We start from the raw sequence: 9,610 nt of genomic DNA, 5'->3' as shown, positions 1-9,610 counted from the left end.
TCTTAAAGAAATTGTCATGAGATTTGAGAACAACACGTATTGAGCCACATTTGAAGGACTGAGAATATGATTTCTGCAAAGCCCAGAGAAGAGGTAGGGCCCAGACTTTGGCAGGCCGGCTGGTAGGCAGTTGAAACCAGATGGCAATCCCAGAGTGCCCATCTAAAGCCAGAATTTGGAGGCCCGACAGGCCTTGACAATGCCCAAAGCCCTCCCAGAGAGGCAGATGCTCAGCAGGTGTGGAGGGAATCCCCTCGCCCTGCTTCCAAGGCCCCTCACTCACCTCCAGGGGAGTATTCGTCTCCAGGACATGAGTCACATCTCCTTCCTAGTGATGACCTGCAAGGTGGGTCGGCCTCCATTTCCCTCCATCGGGTATCAAGCACCATGCCTAGCCCAGAAAAAGAATCAGGACATGCTGCTGTATGAATTAATTAATTATGGGCAGAGGGACTTGGTTAAGAAAAAAACAAAGAAATGAAACATTTGGGGACAATAAAATCGAAATGCGTTTGGAGGTTGGAGAACGGGAAACTCAGTCTTGTCAGAGAGAAGCATGAGGAACAGGAAATGGAAGCTGGAAAGTGTAGATGGTGAAAAGGTCTGGTTTAATGCGAAAAGAACTTCAGCTTTATAGTTTAAGTAAAGAAGAGCAATCTAAAGATTTTCAACATAAGAAATACTTGGTCCAATTTTCATTTCATGCTCAGGCATTTAGATTTTATGTTGAGGACATGAAATCTGACAGGTTTGAAGCTAGGAGTGCCATGATTAAAAGTGGGTGCCTTGCTAAGATAGTGAGGCTTTTTGTCGTGATGAAAACACGTTAAGATTTTAAGCAAGAGTTTCATAATTTGAGTTTCCTGGGAAGAAATCTGGACTTTGTTTTAAGGGATGACAGGATCAAAGTTTTATATCATGCTAAGGAGTCTGGATTTTTGCCAAAGGGTTTTAAGAAATGTGATGATAAGACTCTTGCTTGTGGGAGATAAGTATGCAGAAAAACATGATAAAATATATTTTACGGGTAACTGCTTTGGGATTCACATTACAAGTAACAAGGAAACACTGGAAATTGTAAAAGAAAAGTAACGGCCACCAATTTAACAATCATGTGCAAACATTTTGACTTTCAGTCTTGGGAGAGTGCCAATTTCAACCCACAGAGCTTGCCTAGGAGGTGTGATTAATGTTGACACCAAAATTGAAAGATTTTAATCAGAGAAGTTAAATGATCAATATTGCGAATATGAAAAGAAATTTGGAATTTATTTTGAGGCTCCAACATGATTAGATTTTTGCACACGCCTAGGAATTTGATTTAGCCAATAAATCTTTCTAACAGAGTGGCCTGGTGAGTTTTTTATGTTTGATAAATAGTATGCAGTGAATTACAAAATAAAATTCACATTTTATGCTAAGAATTTTGACTTCCATTTACAATTAAGAGGAGTTATAAGATCAAATTTTATATATTATCCTAGGAAGTGTGAATTTTATTTTAAGGGATGACATGATCAAATTTTTATATCATGTTAATAATTTTGGATTCAATCCAATAAAGGGCTGAAAGCAGTAACAGGATGAGATTTGGGGTTTTTTAACAGACCATCCTGAGAGAAATTACATGGTAAAATGTTGCATTTTGCGTTAAGTAGTTGGGACTTTATGTTACAGGCAATGAAGAAACTTCGAGAAGTTTTAAGTTGAGAAGTTACATGCTCAAACAAGTGCATTTTGGCACAACTAAGAGACACGATCTCTGTGATAAAGATGATAGGATCAGATTTTGCTCATATGCTAAGGAGATGTGATTTTACATGAGAGTTGAAAGCATTCAAGTGTTGTATTTGGAAGGGGTGGGGGATGAGCTCATTGAGTTCATTGTTGAAATCTTATGCAGAGGCGTTTGGATGTCAGCCAGTAAAGAGTTTTAAGGAGTAAATTGATGAGAGTTTTGTCTCCAGAGGAATTGGATTGTAAACATATTTTAAGTTAAGGTGTCTGGATTTGATGAACCAGATAATGAATAAGCATGGGAACACTCCTAAGCAGAGGCATCCCCGAGGCACGAGGGCACCCAGGCTGGACTCCATGCTGAGGAGACAGGTCATTTATAGACAGACCATGTTTTTATAAAAAGAAGTTATATGATTAAATTTACATAGCATGCTAAGAAGTTTGGACACTATTTTGAGGGATGACAGGATTACATTTTTATGGCATGCTAAGGAATTTGGACTTCAGCCACTAAGAGAATTTTTTTTTTTTTTTTTTTGAGAGGGAGTCTCCCTCTGTTGCCCAGGCCGGAGTGCAGTGGCACAATCTCGGCTGACTGCAACCTCCCAGGTTCAAGCGATTCTCCCACCTCAGCCTCCAAGTAGCTAGGATTACAGGCATGAGCTACTATTCCCAGCTAATTTTTGTATTTTTAGTAGAGACAGGATTTTACCATGTTGGCCAGGCTGGCCTTGAACCCCTGACCTCAAGTGATCCACCTGCCTTGGCCTCCCAAAGTGCTGGGATTACAGCTGTGAGCCACCGCACGTGGCCCATTAAGAGATTTTTAAGGCAGTAACATGGCAGAAATTTTGTCTTGGGTAGTCAGAGAAATTTTATAGTAAAATGTATTGTTCTATGCTAAAAATAATTAGACCTTATCTCATAGGTGATTAAGAGATAGAATAAAGCTTTAAGCAGAAGTTATAAGAGCAAATTCGTGTATCTTGCAAGGGAGTGTGACCTTTTTATTTTGAGGAATGACATGATCAGAATTTTATATCATGTGAAGAGGTTTAGAATTAAGCCAATAAAGGGTTTTAAGAGTGACCTGATGAGATTTAGGGGTTCGTATTGATCAGTTAGCAAGTAAATTACATAGTGAAAATTTTTATTTTATGCTAAGTGGTTGAAACTTTACAGGCAATAAAAATGAATTTTTGTATGTGTTAAATAGAGAAATTATGAGATGACCTTTATTCATCTTGCTAACAGTTTAAACTTTGATGTTAAGGAGTATTAAGATTTTTCTAACATGCCAAGGATATTAGATTTTGAGCTGAAGGCAGGAACATTGAAGGATTTAATCATTCATATGGTCGAATTTGTAAATATGTTAAGGAGTGAAGACTTTATATTAAGAGAGTGAATAATCTAGTTTTTAAATCATCTTGCTAAGAAATTTAAATTTTCACCAATAAAGAGTTTTAAGTGAGAGACATGCTGAGATTTTCATTCTGGATAGATGAGTCTGCAGATGAATTACTTAGTTACATTTTGTATTTCAATTAGAATTTTATATTAGAGGTTTGGAATTTTACAGTAATAATGCATACCTCAGAGGACTTTTATGGAGAGGAAATGAGTTACGTTATGCAATGTGCTGTATATATGTTGCTGCAGTGATGATGATGATGATGATCCTTATCATTCTTATACCATGCTAATTTGTATACTGTGCTTTTAAAACATGTCATCTCTACCTTGAGGACTGACAAAATAAGAATCTTATATTAAGGCCCTTCCATTTTAGCCAGAGAATAGTTTTGGTGAGTTTACATGTCAGATATGTTTATGCTAGAAGGTTTGGATTTAATGTTGCAGACAGTAAATAAACAGTGGAAGGCTTTAATCAGAGAGACTGCAGGATCAAATTTAAGTGTCATGCTAACAAGGGTGTACTTAATTTTGAGAAACAGCAGATCTGAATTTTGTATCCTGTTGGAAAGCTTGGATTTTAGCCAATGAGTTTCATGTAAGGGGGAACGCATGGTTTTTTTTACAGATGGGTCCAGTGGTTTAGAAGAAAACTGAGAAGTAACAAAAGGTGTTAAACATATAAAGAGCAGTAACTTTACAGCTAATCTATCAGATAATCAAAGCTCAATTTGCTCTGCCCCAGCAGAGAAGAAATATGCAAATAACCCCAACCAAGACATTTTCTTTCAATTCCGTCTCAGCCCATTGAAATCACCCAACACTAGATTTCCAAGAATCCACTCTGGGACCATCAGATTCCAAAGATGTCACACGCTCCCCCCAGCCCCCACATTCAATGTCCCAACTCTGCCAGATACATGTCTCTGTTGGGAGGGCCCAACCAGCAACAGAGAGAAAATGATATTTGCTAGAATGAGGAGACCAGCCCTACTGGAGTGAAGAAGGGGACCTGGAAGGATAAGATTGGGAAGGCGTGCAGACATGCTTGCATTGGTGAAATTGAGGCCAGATGTGTGAAGTTCCAGAAGCCTCACAAAGAGGTCAGTCCTGGGAGAGTGGAGATTGTAGGAAGAGAAGGAGATTATTTGAAGATCTCCTCAACAGCTCAGAGCTCAGGAGACGTAGCATTGGAAGGAGACCAAATCAAGAAAGAGAAATTGGCCACAAGTCTGAGCTGGAATCAAGTAACAAATACGCAATTATCTAGCACATAGTAGGTATGTTATAAACTTTATGGAAAAAAAAAGAACCCAGACCTATACACACCCCCTGAAATTTCTATTTTGAACATGGGGAAGGAAATTAGAGCTATTTGGGACTGCTGACCCAACTGATGGGACAGTGACCAAGTGCCCATTTTCTCCTCTTCCACTGTGCTGGTGAAACAGTAGGCATCTTTGCTAGAGATTCCCACCCCACAACCAAGGCAGCTGGGCTTGCTCCAGAGCCATGAGCCTGCCAGGGGTGGCTTTGGATGGTGCTGAGATGTGACCTGTGTAATTCTCAGATGACCAAAGCAGGAAAAGAGGATTGACCAGGTGCATGTGCCAGGGTGAAATGGAGCAGCCTGTGCACACTGCCAGGTGTCCGCCTGCCACGGTGGCTGCTCCCAGCCAGTCACTCCACAGAGTTTATGGGCTCACATCTATGGAAGAAATGGACAGGACAGGCAGACTGAATAAACCTGGAAGGCAAGTCAGGGGTTGACAGATCTTCCCTCCCTCGGGGTGCCCCAAGTGACCAGCCAAAGAGGCTGGCTTGGATAGAAGGCTTTCCCCCATTTCTCTCTGCTCTGATTAGTTGGGCATCTGATTTGTCCTTGAGACGCTGACACTGCCACCTCATGAGATCCTAAACTACTGCCTTTATCCCCCACTTCCCCTCCACGACCAGGTTCTGATCTCCACGGTCCCAGCTACTGACTGGACGCCATCACAACCTTACCAATCTTCAGAATACACTCCTTTCCATCCGACGAAATGATAGAACCCTCTGAAGACTCATTTGAGACGATGATGGAGCATAAGAATCCATCATCAAAACAAATGGAGTCCTCCGAGGGCTCATCCAACACCACCGAGGCGACATCGGGCAGTGGAGTGCGGGGAGAGGCAGGGCCAGCCAGCAGCCCAGCCCAGGAAAAGAAGGAGCCACCCAGTGGCCCACTCGAGGAAATGGAAGAGCTGCCCACTGATCTACTCCAAGACATGGAGGAGCCATCCAGTGGCCCACGTAAGGAAATAGAGGATCCACCCAATGACCTACTCCAAGACATGGAGGAGTCATGCAACGGTTCACACCAGGCAAGGGGGGATCCACTCAGTGGAGCATCTGATAGGATGAAAGAAGCGTCAGTCAACCCATCGGGAGCCCGAGAAGAGCAAGAGGCTCACACTGACCTGAAGGAATCGGGAAGGGAGGAGACTCCTCAAGAAGAGCAAAACCAGACTGAGCACTCAACCGCAGAACTTATGGCCATGGTGAGGTCCATCATCTCGCTGTACTTCCGAATGCAAGACCTCAAAGAGCAACAGAGAGTAGCAGAAGAGATCTTGATCAAAGGGATCAACGCAGGCCAACTGCCCGCCCCAAAGCACTTCTCTGGCGATCGCAGAGAATTTCACGAGTTTATCGTACTCTGCCAACTGACCTTACAGAGCTACCCAAGAATGTTCTGTAACGACCGTCTGCGAGTTGGCTATGTCATCAACCACCTCTCCGGCTTGGCATTAGAATGGGCCAAAGCTCTACTGCAGGAAAACAGCCCCCTGATGGGAGACTTCCCAGCCTTCCTGGAGGCCATGTCAGAAGTGTTTGAGTACCGCCAGACACTGCGTGTGGCAGAAGAGGCCATGTTCACGATCAGGCAGGGCAGCCGCTCTGCCACCGAGTACATCGATGAGTTCCAGAGCCTGGTACCCATCTTGGGCTGGCCAGATGAAGTCCTGCAGGCCCACCTGTGCCAGGGGCTCAACGAGGAGATCAGGCACTATCTATTCCGGGTCCCTCAGCCGGATTCCCTAGACAGTCTGATTGTGCTCATCCTGCAAATAGAAGAGAAGCTGGCAGAGAGAAGAGCCATGCTCAGGCTGCCCCCTGAGGCCCGCCCCCGGAACCTGACCTGGATCGACTCACCTGCTCCAGAGAGGTGGATGGTCAGCAGCTGGCTGCCCAGCGAAGTCCATCCGGGTATCAACCGCGCCCACCTCTTCCTGCTGCTCATGGTGAGAGTAAACCCCTACCACAGTGTCGCGGTTCAGGCCCTGGTGGATTCAGGAGCTGACGGCAACTTCATGGATGAGAAGTTCGCCCAGGAGCACTACGTGGAGCTTTACGAGAAGCCTTACCCACAGCCAGTCCAATCCGTGGACGGCTCACTGATTGGCAATGAGCCTGTCTGGCTCTACACGGAGCCCCTGGTGTGCATCCACCAGAACCACCAGGAGTCCATCGAATTTGACATCGTACCTTCACCGAACTTCTCCGTGGTCCTAGGCATCCGCTGGCTCCGAGTCCATGCCCCTGAAGTCGACTGGATCAAAGGCCGCTGCACCTTCCACTCTCCCTACTGCCTGAAGAACTGCTTTCGCCCGCCCCCGCCATGCATTGCCCTAGAGAGGCACAGCATGAGCCTGCTACCCGGACTGCCGCACCCATACTCAGACCTGGCCGACGTGTTTAACCCGAAGGAAGCAGATGATGAGACTTCCGACCAGCCAAGCTCAGACGGATCCGATGATCTTTCTGAATCAGAGCCCTCTGAGCTTCAGCAGGCTGGAGACAGTGATCACAGCGAGACCTTTTACGAGTGTCCCTCCACCGCGCCTTGGGAACCTGTGGGTGCCAGGATGCAAGAAAGAGCCAGGCTACAGGAGGAATACTGGGACCTGCAGGACATGCTGACCGACAGACAGGACTACATACAGATGATTCCCGAACTGTTTGACCAGTTACACGGAGCCGCGTGGTTCACAAAACTGGAGCTGCGTGGGACCATTGTGGAGGAAAGCGTGAACGTGCACCGCACCGAAGATGTGTGGAAAGCAGCGTTTGGTTTGGAGCTTCAAGAGATGAAGAGCTACCAGCCGTTCGCGCTCTCCCCAGACCCTATCATACCTCAGAACGTGATTCACTTCATCCTAAAGGACATGCTAGGGTTCCTTGTGCTTTCTTATGGCCAGGAAGTCCTGATCTACTCAATGAGTCAGGAGGAGCACCTCCACCACGTCCGCCAAGTCCTGGTCCGCTTCCGCCATCACAACGTCTACTGCTCCCTGGACAAGAGCCAGTTCCACCGCCAAACCGTGGAATTCCTGGGCTTCGTCGTCACCCCCAAAGGGGTGAAACTGAACAAGAACGTCATGACCATCATAACAGGGTACCCTACCCCTGGCTCCAGGCTATCTCTGAGAAACTTCATCGAATTCGTCTTCCCCTACCGCCACTTCGTGGAGCGCTTCAGCATCATCGCAGAGCCCCTGGTGCGGCAGCTGCTGAGCTCCGACCAGTTCTACTGGGGAGTCGAGGAGCAGGAGGCCTTCGAGTGCCTCAAGAGGGCTTTCCGCAAGGCGCCCCTCCTCCACCACCCAAAGCCCCAGAACCCATTCTACTTGGAAACCGGGGTCACCAGCACGGCCCTGCACGCCTCCCTGATCCAAATTGACGAGCAAACCGGCAAGAGAGCCTGCTGTGCTTTCTACTCCCGCAACATCTCCCCTATCGAGGTTGAGTACTCTCAAGTGGAGATGAAGATTCTTCCAATACGGGCTGCCTTCATGGTGTGGTGCCGCTACCTGGAGAACACCGAGGAGCCCATCATGATCCTTCTCAACACAGAGGATCTAGCCTCTCTGAATAATGACAGGCTCACCGTACTTCTCCCCGGGCATTGGGTCTTCTTCTTCTCCCACTTCAACTTTGACGTCATGGAGCTGCCAGAACAAGATGGTGGCCGAGCGCTGCCACCTGTGAGAAACCTCCGGTGGAGGAGAGCCTTCCAGAGGAACACCGCCGCCAGGCAAACCCTGCTGCTCACCTCAAGGGGATTCCCCAGGGATCCAGCCACAGAATCCGGGGAAGAAGAGAATGAAGACCAGGATGAGTCCAATGAACAGACCCTACAGCAAGAGTTGCTGGCCACAATACCCATCGACCAGATCCTCAACAGTTTCCTCGCCCACTTCAGCATGGCCCAGATCAGGGCCGTCATTCTGCACTTCTTCCGAGGCCTCCTGTACTGGAAGAACATCCTAGCCCTGGCAGCCATCCTCGTGCTACTGCGGGTGAGGCAGTGCCTCTCGGTGCTGCCGGCACCCGCCATGCAGGTGGCTCGGCCCCAGCCCCAGCGCTCCCTACGACTCATCCTGGATTCGTCCCTCATCGCAGGCAGTAGCATCACGACAGCCATCACCCAGCTGCTCACCCAGATGCCCGCTCTCGCGGGCGCAAACACCATCCCAGCCCGGGAGCTGGCCGAGTTATTCCTGGGTCCCGGCCGCTGGCAGCGAAACGCTCTGCACTCCCAGACCCACCGAGACCTGCAGTTCACCCCTGGGTTCTGGATGACGCTGTGTGAGTTCTTCGGTGTCAGAGTCACCCCCTGGGAGGGCCGCCTCCCTGCCCTGCGTGAGAACCGCTACCTGGAGCTGCACGTCGTTGGTGATGAGGATGTCGTCTTGCGAGAAGCCCTGCAAGACGACCTGCAACGTTACCGTCAGTGTGGCCTGCATGACGGCCTGCAAGACACCTCGCAGGACAAGCAGGACAACGACGTGCAGGAGGCCTCGCCCAGCCACACAGGAGCCTCCCACCCATCCCGCCCACGCCACCTCATGGATCCCCAGGTCCTGGAATTCCTCAGTAGCCGCCTGCTCCACATCCGCAGTGCGGACGGCCAGCTGCACCTGCTCAGCCGGGAGCAGGCGGTCAGGGCCCTGAGCCAGTTCCTGACCCTGATCTACAGGCAGGCCCTGCCAGTCCCCGCCTGGGGGAGCCAACCCAGGGAGGAGGCAAGGCTGGAAGAGCTGCCTGACGAGGACGAAGATGCTGACCTCGACTGAAGACGCCTCCCCGTCTCCAGCAAAGACTCCCCTCTATTTCTCGCCCCAGTGCCTCCTGATGTCCCCTGGCCTCCCTGTGCCTCAGCCTGCTTCGCTTCCCTTCCTGCCACTCCTGACCCAAGAGGAACCCACTTGTAAAGGACAACAGCTTCTTCAACTCATCAACCAGCAATGCCACCTGTGCTAACGGACTATCCAGTCCTCAGAGACCCCCCAGCACCAGCCCTGGACTGGGAGTTCTCAGTTCTCCAGGTCCCAAGCCCGTGCCCAGGAGTGACATCCATGAGGGACAAAGCAGTGGCGAACAGGAAGTGACCCCATGACGCACGGCC

The 9,610-nt window shown here is 48.5% G+C and overlaps 1 protein-coding gene across 1 annotated transcript; it reads left to right on the top strand.

Annotated features, from left to right (window-relative positions):
* The first annotated feature begins 5,145 nt into the window (after positions 1-5,145).
* On the top strand, positions 5,146-9,328 carry RTL1 (retrotransposon Gag like 1). Its single transcript, XM_010353644.2, has one exon. The coding sequence runs from the start codon at positions 5,199-5,201 to the stop codon at positions 9,276-9,278; it is 4,080 nt and encodes a 1,359-aa protein (XP_010351946.1). The 5' UTR covers positions 5,146-5,198; the 3' UTR covers positions 9,279-9,328.
* Positions 9,329-9,610: the final 282 nt, after the last annotated feature.

The sequence above is a fragment of the Rhinopithecus roxellana genome, chromosome 5 (genome assembly GCF_007565055.1).
Source record: "Rhinopithecus roxellana isolate Shanxi Qingling chromosome 5, ASM756505v1, whole genome shotgun sequence".
Taxonomy (NCBI): domain Eukaryota; kingdom Metazoa; phylum Chordata; class Mammalia; order Primates; family Cercopithecidae; genus Rhinopithecus; species Rhinopithecus roxellana.
The sequence above is the reverse complement of the archived record's forward strand: the minus strand, read 5'-3'. Positions and strand labels throughout refer to the sequence as shown.

Bases quoted from the DNA above. Each gene is read 5' to 3' on its own strand.
- RTL1 (XM_010353644.2), top strand. From the start codon at position 5,199: ATGATAGAACCCTCTGAAGACTCATTTGAGACGATGATGGAGCATAAG.